Consider the following 15,269-nt stretch of genomic DNA (forward strand, 5'->3'; position numbering starts at 1 on the left):
CCTTCCTAATCCACCATCCAGACAATCATGCCCCACTCCTCCACCACGGAACCATCTAATAAGGTAGTTTACCGCGATCCCACTGTGCAGATATATAGACATACTATTATGAAAAATACCGAGCATCCTTGTCTTTATTGTCACTTATGTTGATCTCGAACACCACTTCCCTCAATCTCCAAGCCGCTCTACCTTCAACAATGAGTCAACCCACTTCATCAACCAACCTCTTCGATGTCAGTGGCATTGTGGCCGTGGTGACAGGCGGAGGCAGTGGTACGTCAGATTTTCTCTCTATAACATGAATCAGTCATTCCTGCAATGTGGTCATTACAGTCTCGATTTCTTCGAGTGTTTCAAGACTAAACTTCCCCAGGACTCGGACTCTTCATGACTCGTGCCCTGGCTGAAAACGGTGCAAAAAAGGTCTACATCATCGGGAGGAGAAAGGAAGTATTGGAAAACGCAGTAAAAGAGATTGCAAGTCTACTTCCTGTTCGCCGAGGCGTACAAACCTGCTAATGCGTGTTAGGGTCTTGACAATGTCATTCCAGTCCAGTGCGACGTGACGAGTCGAGACAACCTCAAAGCTGCTGTAGCATTCATCGAGAAAGATGTTGGATATATCAATCTGCTTGTCGCCAACTCTGGCATCTCTGGTCCTTCTGGCAACGTGCCTCCAGGGGCAAGCATTGCTCAACTCCAAGAGACTCTCTTCGACATCCCAATGGAGGATTTCACAAATACCTACCATGTCAACTGCACAGCGGTGTTCTATACGACTGTTGCTTTCCTCGGACTCCTCGATGAAGGCAACAAGAAGTCCAACTACCAGGGTGGCAGGAGTCAAGTCATCGCCACTAGCAGCATCGGAAGCTTCAACAGGAAGATTACAGCAGGTTTCGCGTACGGTACCAGCAAGGGCGCCACAACTCTGATGATGAAGATTCTAGCCACTTATCTAGTACCTTACCGAATTCGAGCCAACGTTCTCTGCCCAGGCTGTGAGCATTCCTCCGCTTCTCAAGAGGCATGTCTAACAGTTACAGTGTTTCCGACAGATCTTACAGAGAGCTTAATCAAGGGCGACGACCCCACTGCCGAAGGAGCCTTTCCTTTAGACCAGATCCCGGCCGAGCGAGCCGGGAGACCGGAAGACATTATGGGACCGTTGTTGTACTTGGCTTCACGGGCTGGGTCTTATTGCAGTGGCAACTGTGTTATCACAGATGGTGGTCGCCTGAGCGTTACTCCTGCTACATATTAGCACCGTCTTAAGTCTATCAGCTAAGAAGTGTCAAAATCAAGCAAGACTGTTATGAGAAGATATGGGTAGGCTACCAAGGGTGCATCTACAGACTTGTAGAATGGTCATCTCGCAATACCAGTCACCAGGGGATGAACAATGCCCATGCGAATTACAGACAAGCCAGAGCAGGAAATCAATTCAAGTAGAGAAAATGAAAGTGATATGTCCGGACTGATACAACTCTGCTACTAGTACTTTCGAGTAGGCCGAATACCCAGCCCGCTCTTCTCGTAGGCCATGTCAATCATCCTCATGTGTCCAATCGAATCCTCTCCAGACACCCAAGTCTGCGTCTCACGACCCTTGACCTTGTTGACAAACTGCTCAAGCATGTGTCGGTACGAAATCCAAGTGTCCTCTCCTGGAAAGTCGGCAAATTTGCCGCCCGCCTCTTTGAAGGTATACGCTTTATGGGATTTCTTCTCTTCCCATGTCTTGATCACCTTTCCGTTGGATCGGACGGTATACCTGTCCTTGATGTCAATGCGGTGCCATACGATGCCGTTGAGGAACCCATAGAGTGTCAGCTCCCGTTTCATGACCTTTTCGTGTCCGCTTGGGAGAGACTTGTCAGGGACAATGACTTCCTTGTTCGTGACGGACACACTTGAAGGAGTCCAAATGCTGCTACCACGAACCGTACTCTCAGTGTCGGCGATGGCTCCGTTGGGAAAGCGAAACTTTGCCTTGAAGGCAATGTCGCACTTCGCGCGTCCTTCTCCTGGGAACGTCTGCGTCTCACAACTCAAGCACTCAATTGGCTCAGCTCTAAAAAGTTGACGGATTGCAGCAAAGTTGTAGGTTCCCATGCAAATCATTGCACCGCCGGAGAGATTGTAGTCAAAGATGATGCCGTCCTTGCTTGTAAAGTACCACGGAAGCATAGACTGTGAGTGAATATGCTCAATGTCATCAGGATTGACAAAGGATAAAAAGTACTGCCATGAGGGGTAGAACAGGGTATGAAAGGCTTCGAGGATGACAGGGGCATTAGGTTGAGAGAGCTCGGGCAGGTTAAAGAGTTTCTCAGCTTCATAGGCGTTGGATACGCATGGCTTCTCAACGAGTACGTGCTTGCCAGCCTTGATGCAGCGAACAGCCCACTCGTAGTGGAACGAAGTGGGGAGAGGGATGTAGATGGCGTCAATGTTCTTGTCGTCGAGCATCTCTAGTCAAAGCATCAGACCATGCCATGGGCAGGAATTGCTTCAAAGCACACCTTGATATGAATCTTTGACCTCCGGGATACCGTTGGCTTTGGCGTACTCTTCGGCCCTCTTGCGGTCACGGGCCGCTACAGCCTGGATAACAATCTCGGGGTGTGACTTGGCGGGAGTCAACAGAGACATGTGGCTGGTTTCTGTTAGCCTTTTATCTCAGGTTTGATCCGAGACAGGTTGTCCTTACGCAACGTTTGCAGCACCCAGGATACCCAGTTTGACAGCGTTGTCGCGTTTAGCCACCACAGTTGGGTAGAAGGCTCCCACAAGTCGGCCAATGATGGATGCCATGTTGTCAATCTAAAGAGGTATCAGTCTCCATCGGCTAGTTTTCAGCATCAAGGGTTTACTTACTAGTTGACATAGGCTAGCATTAATGTGGCACTGTTGAGAAGGAAGAGCTCCGTGTGTATAACAGAACCACCAGAGTAAACACAATGTGGGAGATAGGGCGGACCTGACGGGAGGAAGAGAAATGGCCAAAGAGTCTATTAAGTAGTAATAACTAAGTAATGGAATTAGTAGGTTCTTAACGCCGTCATACTTATTTACTACACCTTCACATCATCGCTCTGACACATAATCCCCTCCTTGTCTGATACTCTCTCATAAAAGCAATCACATTAGCATTTTCCCAGCAGGGAATAGTGTATCTACGATTGAACGTAATTAGCATTCTCCTAATACGGCCTAGTATTGAATTCCAGCTTACAAATTGGACAATGGCTTAAGGATCCCTGGACTCAAAAGCCTCCGGTGCGGTGCCTCGGAGGGTTTCAAACCAACCACAGAGAGGCCATGGCCTTCGTGAACAAGCGATCCCAAGCCCCAGAGTTTGTTGAAGGGCAGGGAGTTATCAACCATCCGACCGGGTTTCCAGCCCCCAGCCAGGCTTCATCTAATCTCTCCCAAATCTCACTTGCCTGCCTAAACACGTCCCTTTGCATGAACGCCATTAGCATTTCCCCAGTTAGGAAACGATCTCTTCACGATGGCTTCCGAGTCTCGATCTTTTCATTTTGTCAGCGTCAGCAATCCATCCACCTCCAACATCTCTCGGCAAGGCCGGTCTTTTGTAACTGGCAATATCCGAGCTAGCTCTTCCTGGTCCACCAAAAGTGCAAAGCCGCAAGACAAGAGAAGGGCCAAGAAGACAGCGAGGACCAGAACGGTAGTTCCGCTGAAAGACCGAGTCTTTCGCTCACAGACAGAGCAAGACGACCCACCTCAGAGCGTCAAGATAGGGAAGAGACAAGCATCAGAGATGCTGCTAGACTTCTGGACCACGAAGTCTCTACGCAGTATATCCCCGAGACCACCTGGGGTCTCTATCTCCGGTGCAAACGATAAAGACATCCATACCTTGTTAACATACTGTTCGTGACAGACACCCAGGTGCAACCACACCCAGTCCAATGCTGAGGCTTGTTATTGCAGTTGACTCGATCCTTTGTCCTGTAGCCGCAGCCAACATCTCCAAAATTGCGCACGAGCAACTCAAGAACGACTGGATTAGACCATCTTTAAATCATGCCGCGTCTGCGCATGCCATCTTGGCATTCACGGCGCTTCGATTATCCATGGCACGTCCAGATGTACCTTACTACGTCAAATTTGCTGAGCGCCAAAGACTCCTCGCCATAATGGCGATGCGGCGAAGTTTGGAGCTCGCTTATGAAGCAACATGTAATGAGAATATCACGGCCGTGTACAATCTCATTTGTTTTGAGGAAACCTTGTTCCTTCCCTCTCTTTCCTACTCTCGGAACAAGACACTACAGCCTGATTATGCGCAACTCAAGGCTCATATCAGTGGTCTCAGGCAAATGGTTGCTCTACGGGGTGATTCTCAAGTCTCCGTCGATGGTCAGTGTCAGAGGGCAGAGCCAACTTTCACAGAGCAAGTTCATATCTCCTTTGTCAAGCCCTAATAGCATAGCTAATTCTTGGGCCGTACAGTGGTCTCACGTCAGGCAGCGTCGGGCTACAGATGAAACTAGCACTGCCCAGAGGGTTGATGAAACAGATCTACAGCTACCCAGAGTCTTCTTTCTTCTTTATCGAATCGACGCTCAAGGGTTTTAGTTGGTGCAAATCTGGTATCCATCACGGGCTTCGCGAATTCCTCGTAACTACCGACTGTCTCTTAAAGGACACATCCGCCTGGCTTCTCCAACCAGACAGTTATAAATGGGGCTTACTGGGGGTCCAAAGTTTATACGGCTTGGCCATTGAAATGCTGCCACGATGGCAGTACGAAGCATCTTCCGGGGCAACAAATGCGGATCAACTAGTGGCCTTGTTTACAGCAGTGCTCATCTTCTTTATCAGCAATAACGGGCAGTTCCTAGACCACATCCCCATTCCTTTGTCAAATATTCAGGATCTAGTGTCCGATTCAACAGTTTGGCCCACCATGAGGGCAGCCGGACTGGATCTGTGGCTTGCGTTTCTGCTTGTCCTTTCTTCAAGTCATCAGGCTGCCTACAGAGAATATTTCTTCAGAAAACACCTCGACACACTAGAGACCCATAAACCAAAAATTCTCTCGGTTGAAGACTACGTCGAGAGTCTGCACAACACATTGTGGCTCCCGCAACGTCTGGACAAGCATGCACGGCAGTTGTGGTATAGAACAAAGGGCACGACAGAACAGTATTGATAATACAAAAACGGGACGTATGGCGACCAGATATACTGTGAAGCATCTCAAGTCTTGGTGTGAATTACTCGTCTCTCCCCGATCTCGGCGATCCTTCTTGGCTTTACTCGGACTTGATAATCCGAGCTGCATTCAAAGCACGTCAGCTGATTCATCCATGCCCAGTATATGAACAACTCTTTGGTTCGATAATTCACATTCATTTCGTCCTTCATAAATACCCATGTCCGTACACTTACAGCACCTCTACCAACACCATCACAATCTTCTTTGATCAACATCGCCATGGCATCATCAACCCAATCCAAGGTTGACGTTCTCCGCGAGAGACTAAACGCAGCCAAGCCAGCAATTGCCATGGCCGCCCATAACCCTCTCGGTGCCAAGTTGGTAGAAGAAGCTGGCTTCGGGGCAGTCTGGGTCAGTGGGTTTGAACTCTCAGCTTCATACGCAGTTCCCGACGCCAGCATCTTACCCATGAGCACCATTCTTGAGATGACGCGTGCAATGGGCGAGGTCCAAAACCTCCCTCTCATTGTCGACCTTGATACAGGTTTTGGCAACGCGGTCAACGTTGCTTATGCGGTTCCTCGCTTTGCTGCAGCGGGCGCAACGGCTGTCGTCATTGAAGACAAGGCCTTCCCCAAAGACAGCAGCCTACGGGCTGGAGGACGTCACGCCCTGGTTTCTATCCCAGAGTTCCAGGGTAAGATCGCCGCCGCGAAGGTCAGCCCGGTGCTTGTCATTGCTCGAACAGAGGCTTTGATCGCTGGGTTAGGAGAGGAAGAAGCCCTAAAGCGTGCCGAGGCCTACGCTGAAGCCGGGGCTGATGCGGTCCTAGTTCACAGCAAGCAAAAGACTCCAGATGAGATCCTGTCCTTTTGCAGAGCTTGGACAGGGACCGTACCACTGGTGATAGTGCCAACCAGCTACCCGCAACTCTCATTCGCCGAGGTGGCAGCGCTTGGCAAGGTTGGACTGATCATCTGTGGTAATCATGCTGTCAGAGCAGCCGTGGCGTCAATGAGACGCACATTTCAACACATCCTGGAAGATGGAGGCATTGGGCGAGTGGAAGAGGAGATAACTCCAGTGTCTGACATCTTTGCACTCCAAGGTGATGATTATATGCGTTCAGTTGAGAAGGATTACCTTCGCTAGATTAATGAGCACCAAGTATGAGGCACCATCTTACGGCTCAGTATAGCGTACTAGTCAAAGGGTTGAACAGTCCAAGTGTCAGATTAAAGTTTCATATCGTTTTATTGACAAATAATAGAGAATATTTCCTCAGAAGCAGCCCAAGGGCCAAAATGTACAGGAACTCAGACACCCTCCCATGCAAGATACTCTCATGACATGAACTTTTTAGGCGGCAGCAATGCCAGCAAGGAAAGCGGTGATGGGGGCGAGGACGGGGGCAAGGACAGCGTTGCCGAGGCCAGCGAGGAGAGGAGTAAGGGCAGCAATCAGGCCAGGGACGATGGCACCAACGATGCCAATGACAAGAGTGAGAACCTTGGCGAGGATTGTGAAGACGGAGTGGAGGATGGAGATGAGCTGGGGTCGGAGGCCGATGACAGTGACGACAGTCTTGACGGTGGTGAGGACCTCGGAGACGAGGACGACGACGAGGCTGAGGACAGTGTCGACATCGGCGTCGGCAACGTTGAGGCCAGCGGCACCGGTAAGCTTGGTGACGACCTCGGTGAGCTCGAAGTGGACAGCCTCGAACATGGGCACGGCCTGGGTGGCACCGGCGTCCTTGGTGATGACACCGGACTTGACCTTCTCAACGATCTCGTCTGAAATGTGTTAGTCTGGAACTATTCATATGGAAGGTGGATATTGCATACTGATGCCGGTGGTCTGGCCGTTGACCTTGTGAACGGTAGTCTTAAGAGTAGTGATCAAGACCTGAGGACCAGCGATGGCACGCTTGGCAGAACTAGCCTCATCGACAATCTGCTTGACGCCAACCTTCTTGGTGACAATGTCGGTGGTGGACTTGACAACACCGTTGACCTGTCCAACAGCGCCGTTGACCTGAGGAACAGGGCTGGCAATGGCCGAGATGGCCAGAGCAAAGACGGAGAAGAAAGTAGCCTTCATTTTGGAAATTAAAAAAGAGTGAAAAGAGTGTGGTTGTTTAAAAGAGTGTGGGTGGTAGAGGAGTGTGATTGGGCCGAAGCTGGAAGAGTTGAAGCGGGATGAGGATGATGAGAGAGTGGTAGGAATGGCGGAATCAAGAGATGCTTATATACACTTTCAGAGTATCACTGGGCCATGACGAAAGGTAACAGTGACCTCAAATTGTCAGTTCGAGATGCTCCGCTTTGGTGGTTTTGCCGATCGCTCTCTCACCAACGAAGACCTAGGCTCTAGCGCAGAGTTCCGAGCTTCACTAGTGTTGCCCCCGACTCGCTTCGATCTACATGAGATAGGGCCTTTGTCTGGAGAGGAATCCGGTTGGGTAAAATGGTTGATTGATCGTGAATCTTGAGCAAGAGTTTTCTCCCAGTCTTGAAGTTTCTGAAGTATTATCTGTGATCCCATCTATGTTTCTTCAACGGTTCCCAACTTGGACTCGTCGGTTTCTGTCAGACAGCAACGGAACTTTCCGCTGACTGCACATCATCATATCCCCCTTCCTTCGAAAAGCTTCAACGTTGCACCACAACCTCCTGTCAACCCCATTGGGAGCGACCATTCCCAGTCCCCAAGACGTCATTCCCCCCTGGCAGTGAAATGAACCCCATGTCCGGCATGTTATGCAACCGTGGCTGGGGAAGAGACCGCCTCGAGATACCCTTGTCCAATGCACTAGCTGCCCTGTCGATCTTTTCCGCTTGTTTGCTCGGCAGTCACCCTACTCTTTGATCATCGCGACTAACAAACAGCCGTTCTTGTATTTTCGAAAGCCGAAACAAGTTGGTCGAGAAGAGCACTGCTGATCCCCCTTTGTGGTTGCAGGTCAGCATGTAACACCATGATGGTGCTCTTGAAGGTTTGGTACCATGTTACTCAACCCTCCTCCCTCCACGTGTGAGTCTGCTCTCCCACTTCCTCCATACCCATCATAACATGCCTCATCTCTATGTGGCTTTTCTTCGATCGTGGCTTTACTTCGATCGTGGCTTTACTTCGATCGTGGCTTGTCTTTTGAGTCAACAATGACTGCCCCATGTGGTCCTCTCATGGTGGCGCTTGGCATGAACTAGAGCTGATCGACATCTAGGAGATCGAAGCCCGGTTTCTTGGTTGGCGGTAGGACCGCGGCCCGGGAGATGACTCTCCATAACTTGTGGGAAATAGTTGCTGATCTTGTGCGTCACTCTGTCCGAACGTGTTCGGGAAAGGAGCTTGAATAATAATCGAGAGGCCCCAGTATAGGGTCCCGTTGCTAATCCAGGGTGGATTCGTGTTTATTAGCTTTCATGGGGATATTAAACATAGGGGCTTGTGGTTTACCAACCTCGACCTTGACATGCTTCAACTAATTGGGGCAGGGACACTCACACATGTCCCTGGCCGTGTTGACTCAAGAAGACAGCAAAAGCCAAGAGTTCTCATGGCCCCAGGTCTTTTCAATACGGCCTGTGGAATTCAACGACCATTTTCAAGAGACTTGCAGTCTGTGTGATGGTGTTGTGGTAGAAGTTGGCCATGACTGAAATTGTCAACTGGTGAATGGATTACGACATACTATAGAGGTCTCCTACAAGAGGAAAAGATGACAGAAATACCAGCGTGATAGTGACCCACCCTAGAGAGACTCTACATGATGCCCCCTCGCGTTCAAGTTCTTGAGCAAATCCGTCCAAACCCTTCGCTGTATGTGCAACCCACTCTCACCCGACACCCATCCAGGAACCAGATATCTATCACCAAGTTAGCATTCTACTCTCATCCAACCGAGGGATCACTCACTCTTTGATCTCGCAGTCAGATACATACTTCCCGTGGCTCTCCGTCCCAGCAACCGCGGCGTGCAAAAGAGTCCGGCTACCCTGTTCAGGAGTCCGCCCAAGGAACAGCCTCAACATGAGGATCTGATACTTCATAGACCCACGTGCGTTCCGGTTGAGTTCTGTCTTGCAGAGGCCCGGGTTCAGGACATTGATGACGACACCTGTCTCTGACAGTGGGAAGAGCGATGCTAGATGGCGGGTGGCGTATATTTGCAATAACTTGCTTAGGGGGTATCTGATTATCATTAACCAGGTTGTCTCACGAGTTGGGTTGGACAGCTCTTACCGACCAACCATGTCAGCTTCTTTTGTACTCAACGCCTCAAACAGGTCACCGTTGTGCTTTTCCAAAATCCCTTCGCACTGAAAGCCAGTCAAGCTCGAGACGATAACCAAGTGTGGGTTAATCGAAAACGTCCTGGCAGACTCTTGAAGTTTCGGCATGGCCCTGACGGCGAGCAACATTGTGCTGAGGACATTGACGGTGATAGTCGTCTCGACTCCCTCAGACAGCGTAAAATCAGCGAGCGCAACAGACGCATTCTGAATCAGTGCGTCGATTCTATTCAGAGTCTGAAGCTTCCTTGCAAACTCCTCCACCGAGTCCAAAGAGGCGAGATCAAGATGCCAGACCTGACAAACACCTTCTCGGCCAGTTTCTTTGGCAATAGCTGCAGCCGCGACGTCGCCTTTTTCGATCGACCGAACACCAAGGACAACTGTCTTGGCTCCAAGCTTAACCAGTGTCTTGGCGCACTCGAAACCGAGGCCGGTGTTTGCGCCTGTGACGACGTAGGTTCCGCTGGTGACGGTGGCCTCTGTGGGGACGAGGGGGAGGTACGCCCACTGCGCGCGGACAAAGTTCCAAAAAGTCATGTTGATATGGATACTTTGAGTTGTTCTGGATAATTATTAGGGAAACAAGGGTTGATAAGGGACACTTTTTGATCAACACGCTCCCTCCAACTCAACCGCAGACTCTGGCGGTTATATACCCCCAGACCACCTCTCTCAACTTTACATATCTTGGACTTTCAGCCACACACTTCCACGGACTTTGCCTAACCCCGATAACTTGAAGCTTTTTCATCGACGTTGACTTTCATCACGCAAACTAGACTCATGGTTTGGTAGATGCGCCAGGGTGTCTCGACCAACCAGAGATCTACTTCCTAAAACGGAAGCGCAGCCACGATGCCGCCAATCTCCGTAATCTCCAGCAACGGACAATTGCAAAAGTCTAGCCAACATTCGCAGTGGCATAGAGATCACGGGACCTATTAGTTTCGTTTGTGGCGCATATTGGACCACTCAGCTGGACGACGGATTACGCAGCGTCACAATGAGGACTTGAGGCCTGAGATCTGACATCAACTGGGGAATGCGGCTGCTCAACAACAGATATTGTGGTGAGCATGCAAGAAAGGGCTCAAGTTGATCAAGAAATTAGTTTCTGTCATAAACATATCACAGTAATCGCAAACTTTCTACACCAAAAGAGACCCCATCCCAATACCGCGTCCTCACACTCTGCCCTAAGCCGGCCTGATACCCTGCGGATTCCAAAACACATCATCAGGATCAAACTCCCTCTTCAACTCCCTCAACCTCTCCAGATTCTCCCCATAATACAGCCTCGTCGCCGTGTCACCATCCAGCTGCGTGTCCAGATAATTCGCGTACATGCCCCACTCCCCGTCTGCCATGCTCGACGTGACGCTCTCCCTAAACCTTCGGAGGAGGTCGAACCCTTCGGGCGGGTACGAGCCGTTGGAGCCGCCGTCAGAGAATTGATAGAGGAGGAGCTTGTCGCGGTGGGGAAATGCTGTGGAGGAGGGGGACTTTTCGGAGATGGCGGAGTTGGGGCCGCCGAAGAGGTCGAGGAGGAGGTACCACGATTTTCGCGCCGAGGGGTCTTTGGCGTTCGTGAAGAGAGCGTTGACAAGAGACTCGACTTGATGTCTCGTGAGAGCATGTGTCAAAAGACTGGTCGTGTAGAACGTGCTGTGCTGTCATACTGTCAGCCCCGATCGCAAAGCGTTGGTTCAAGTCTCACCCTGTCATACGGACGCCTCTGCACAAGTGGCTGTCCATCAGCGAAATGCTCCACGCTCTCAATCCAATTCATCGTCTTTGTCTTTGAGACCTGGGCGTTAATCTCTCCCAAAAGTGGCCGCAAAGCCGCATCCAAGCCCTCCATGCCGCCATGATAGAGGCCCTGGATCGCCTGGCCTCTCGGTCCCATAAAGATCTGCATGTTCAACTCCCTCTGAGCGTTGACTCCAAACTCCTGAAAGGCCAGTATCCCCTCAACGGCTTCTTCTTCACTCCAATCAAGGTCGATGCTAAAAGACGTAAGCACCTCAGGTGCCGCGAATGTCATAAAGTCGAGCTCAGCGACAATGCCAAACGAAGACCCGGCTCCCTTGAGCGCCCAGTGGAAGTTGGGTGTATCCCACTCCGAGCTGTATTTGATCGACCCGTCCGCCATCACCACCGTCGCTCCGACGAGTCGGTCGAGCGTGAGACCGTAGGTACGAGAGGACATGCCGTAACCGCCGTGCAGGGCGTGGCCGGTGATGCCGACACTACCTTTGTCAGTTGCGTAACAAGGGACAGATGCCCGACCTTACCCAGGGCAGGTCCCATGGGATAGAACTCTGCGAAGTGTGTTGAACAGTTCGGTAGCGACGTGGCCCAGCCGTGCACCGGCCTGAATAGTGCAACTCATGTCCTTGTTCAAAGTGACCTTGTCCATGGCGTCCATGACAACGACCAAATGGCCATCTTCACCACCGAATCCGAAAGATCCATAGCTATGTCCTCCGCTCTTGGCGCTGACCCTGACTCCATGTTGTCTGCCGCACTTGACTGCATCCTGGATGTGCTTGATGGTTGTCGGGATCGCGACCGCTTCGGGGATGTATGCTAGACGAAGGTTGTATGGTTTGGTGTCTTGTATCCACTGGCTCGAGTTCTTCGCTGCGTAGGGGACTAACGCCGTAGCGAGACAAGACGTGAGAGCATCTGGAGGACCGTAGAAGGGGTTGCCCAGGCAAAGGCGCGAGTAGAGACCAATGACGAGAAGAAGGGTAGTTAGAAGAGCCATGGTGTCGGTGATTAAGATTTGAGCCTTTGGTCGATTGCGAATCACCTCCCGCACTCAACGAGGGATGGTCAACGATACTTCGCCCTCATCCTCAAACACAGGGCGATCCAACGCAGCAATATATACCCGTCCAGTCACTCAGTGACGACGGGAAACCACTGCGCGAGAGTCCCAAATTGGGCGATCATGGCGTTTTACGAGATCCAAACGGGGTTCACGAGAATGCAGACAAAAGGGGGTTGTTATTTCGAGGCCCCGTTGCTATTCCGAGAAGCATCGCACACGGGCGATAAACCCATGTTGATCTCGGAATCGGCACAGGTTTGTGAGTCGGTGCGAGGGTCGCGTGGACAGTGTATCGCCAGTGACGGCTCGAGACGGCTTGGGGATGAGCTTCTCTATATGTAGAGCAGAACTGTTCGAGATCGCCAACTAGGGACAACCTTATGGCCACGATGACTAGATGATCACTTCTTCACACAGTATCTATCTCGTTGATCCCTCCGATGACGCATCAACTCAACTCAAGTTGCAGACGTCAGCAGAAGCCAACATTCTCCTCTCCCTCCAAGATCCCGAACCTCACCTCCCCCAAAGAACGCCCACGCAACACAAAAACCACGACACTCACTCTCGTCCAACCCAAAGAACCAACCAAGACTCTCATCAACACAGTATCCGAAACGTGCATTCTCTTGGTCCGCCGTACAAAGACTCCGCAGTCAGCCGCCCACTCGCCCGCGTTTCAAGTTTCCTGTATGTACGCGCAACCACTCTCGCGCGCGCCTATTGATCAGAAACCCCCCCTCCCCCTGGTCCCTCGTCATGCCAGGAACCGGCGGCGCTACCGACGCAGGCTCTTTCCGAAAAGCCCGCGAGGGGAATCTTGTCTCTCATTGGAACACGTTTGGGTGGTGACAGGCGGGAGGGGGGTCGGTCGACGACCCGACTGGGCTACGGTTTTGCGAGCGGAGAAAAAGAACACCGACCGCAACTCTAGATTCGAGCTTACGATTCAGACTCAAACTCTTGGTCTCTGCTGCTACTCAACCAAAGTTCCAGACGAGACGTACCTCTCACGCCATGTATCCTCGCATTGGACAGCGGTGTAAAGGTACACGTGCCAAGGTGGTATTCACCAGCCAAGACTTTGCACTTTTTGCCTTTTTTTCCCCTGACGCCAGTAAGACGCTGGGCTGCAGTCATCATGAGAGAAATGGCTCACCACCTTTTGCAAAAGCTATTACCCGCCCGTGCCTGGTACCTGAATCTGCTCAAAACGTAAGCCTGATCGAATCATGAACACTGAAGGATCTCAATGGGAGGTTCCCTTCTCATAACCAACTTCCTCGTTCGAAACAATGCCTCATGTAGAGAGCACCCGCAACGTTGCGTCCCTCCTTCACAGCCCTAGATCGACAAAACCACCTTATCCCTGCCCATCTACGCACACAAGGTCCATCCCGAGCTCCAAGGAGATGAACCTCTCGGAAGTTGCTCTCTCCTTCATGCTGTGCTCTCTCTTCTCTCCCCCGCCCTTTGCTGTCAAGCCCACACAAAAAGGTCACACAAGGAAAAAAAACCCACATCCCGTCAACTGCTGACGTACCTTTGCCACGCACCCTAACGCTTGCGGTTTTTCTTCTCTCTTCTTTCTAGTGTCGGAACAGTTCCAAACAATGGTGGTCCCATCAAAAGCTGCTTGAAACAAATCCCCATGTGAAACAAGGACCTCCCGTGAATCCTCTTTGAGCCTCAACATGCCCCCTGTTCCCCGTACCCGTAGGATCAAATGGCTCCATCCCCGTAAACTCATCCCATCTCTCTCACGATTCTCAGGACCAATCTCGACTCAGACGGTCCGATCCGGCCCACCCCCGAGTTCTGCAAGTCGCTGTTGTTCCCCCTGCAGGACTGCACGCTAGCCAGTTGGTCGGTATACCGAGGCGGAGACGGACAGTCAAGAGAGAGCACCACTTATTCATGCAGGCTATTGTTTCCCTCTCTCCGTGTGTGGATGTGTGGCCTCGCTCTGTCAGTGCCATGGCGGTTTCGCCCCGAGGCGCCGGGCCACGACCATGATTCACTGTCACTCCGGCCCATCTCAGGTATAAGAAGACCGCTTCTCCTCCTCGAGGCCCTCCTCTTCTTCTTCTCTTCTTCATCATCACACACCAGCAACTCTCACCACTTTCCTTCAACAACCAAGCTTTGCAAGCTAGCCTTCAAGCTTCTTCCTTTCCTTCACAACCAAAGCCTTCTCTTCTTGACAAAGCAACCTCGACACTCTCGAGCAGGAAAGCTTTCCACTCTCTTCTTCAAACGACAACTTTCAAGATACCCCCCCAACGCAAACAAACCGTCAACATGTTCGCCAAGTTCACTTCCGCTCTTCTCCTCGCTCTCCCCCTTCTCGCCAGCGCCGCCCCGGCCGTCGCTCCTCGCGCTGAGGGTCAAGCTACTTACTACCACCCCGGCCTTGGCGCCTGTGGCAAGACCAACGGCGACGGTGACCTGATCGTTGCCATGTCGGCTGCCCTCTTCGATGCCCAGAAGCCCTGCGGCCGCAGCATCAAGGTCAAGGGCGCCGCCGGCGAGGTCACCGTTAAGGTCGTTGACCGCTGCGAGGGCTGCGCCTACAACGACATCGATCTCTCGCCCACTGCCTTCCAGCAGGCCATCGGTGCTCTCAGCATCGGCCGCACCACCACCACCTGGGACTGGGCTTAAACGGTCTCTCCCCTCGACACTCTTTTTGGCCTCTTGAACGAGGACTCTTCTTCTCGGACACAGTTTTCGATCGGCACGAACATACGGGACGCGCATGGTTTTCGTTGACAATGGCACAGGTTGCCTGGTGCATGGATGGACTGGTCTGGTCAGCGACGTGAATGGGAACTCGCAAAAGGGAACTCAATAAAACTTCACCTCGACTCATTTCTCCTCTCTTCCTCTTCTCGTGCCGTGACATGTCTCTCCTGCAAGCCATGACCTTTCA

The 15,269-nt window shown here is 51.6% G+C and overlaps 7 protein-coding genes across 7 annotated transcripts; 3 read left to right on the forward strand and 4 right to left on the reverse strand.

The window, feature by feature from the left end:
* Window positions 1-200: 200 nt before the first annotated feature.
* NCS54_01074800 (Hypothetical protein) lies at window positions 201-1,267 on the forward strand (the record flags this gene model as incomplete). Its single annotated transcript, XM_053156046.1, has 4 exons — window positions 201-276; window positions 377-468; window positions 533-1,004; window positions 1,050-1,267. The coding sequence occupies 4 exons, from the start codon at window positions 201-203 to the stop codon at window positions 1,265-1,267; spliced, it is 858 nt and encodes a 285-aa protein (XP_053012021.1).
* A 230-nt stretch (window positions 1,268-1,497) lies between these two features.
* Window positions 1,498-2,820, reverse strand: NCS54_01074900 (GFO-IDH-MocA domain-containing protein; the record flags this gene model as incomplete). The annotated part of the gene is made up of 3 exons (XM_053156047.1): window positions 1,498-2,477; window positions 2,529-2,662; window positions 2,717-2,820. 3 exons carry the CDS (start codon window positions 2,818-2,820, stop codon window positions 1,498-1,500), a joined length of 1,218 nt encoding a protein of 405 aa, XP_053012022.1.
* A 2,656-nt stretch (window positions 2,821-5,476) lies between these two features.
* Window positions 5,477-6,352, forward strand: NCS54_01075000 (Phosphonopyruvate hydrolase; the record flags this gene model as incomplete). The annotated part of the gene is made up of 1 exon (XM_053156048.1): window positions 5,477-6,352. One exon carries the CDS (start codon window positions 5,477-5,479, stop codon window positions 6,350-6,352), a length of 876 nt encoding a protein of 291 aa, XP_053012023.1.
* A 207-nt stretch (window positions 6,353-6,559) lies between these two features.
* NCS54_01075100 (Hypothetical protein) lies at window positions 6,560-7,303 on the reverse strand (the record flags this gene model as incomplete). Its single annotated transcript, XM_053156049.1, has 2 exons — window positions 6,560-6,996; window positions 7,048-7,303. The coding sequence occupies 2 exons, from the start codon at window positions 7,301-7,303 to the stop codon at window positions 6,560-6,562; spliced, it is 693 nt and encodes a 230-aa protein (XP_053012024.1).
* A 1,654-nt stretch (window positions 7,304-8,957) lies between these two features.
* On the reverse strand, window positions 8,958-10,038 carry NCS54_01075200 (Hypothetical protein; the record flags this gene model as incomplete). The annotated part of the gene is made up of 3 exons (XM_053156050.1): window positions 8,958-9,072; window positions 9,122-9,397; window positions 9,449-10,038. The coding sequence occupies 3 exons, from the start codon at window positions 10,036-10,038 to the stop codon at window positions 8,958-8,960; spliced, it is 981 nt and encodes a 326-aa protein (XP_053012025.1).
* Window positions 10,039-10,697: 659 nt separating this feature from the next.
* Window positions 10,698-12,271, reverse strand: NCS54_01075300 (FAD-binding PCMH-type domain-containing protein; the record flags this gene model as incomplete). Its single annotated transcript, XM_053156051.1, has 3 exons — window positions 10,698-11,171; window positions 11,219-11,750; window positions 11,796-12,271. 3 exons carry the CDS (start codon window positions 12,269-12,271, stop codon window positions 10,698-10,700), a joined length of 1,482 nt encoding a protein of 493 aa, XP_053012026.1.
* A 2,367-nt stretch (window positions 12,272-14,638) lies between these two features.
* Window positions 14,639-15,001, forward strand: NCS54_01075400 (DPBB-1 domain-containing protein; the record flags this gene model as incomplete). The annotated part of the gene is made up of 1 exon (XM_053156052.1): window positions 14,639-15,001. One exon carries the CDS (start codon window positions 14,639-14,641, stop codon window positions 14,999-15,001), a length of 363 nt encoding a protein of 120 aa, XP_053012027.1.
* Between the last annotated feature and the right edge of the window lie 268 nt (window positions 15,002-15,269).

Source organism: Fusarium falciforme, chromosome 8 (assembly GCF_026873545.1).
Source record: "Fusarium falciforme chromosome 8, complete sequence".
Lineage (NCBI taxonomy): Eukaryota > Fungi > Ascomycota > Sordariomycetes > Hypocreales > Nectriaceae > Fusarium > Fusarium falciforme.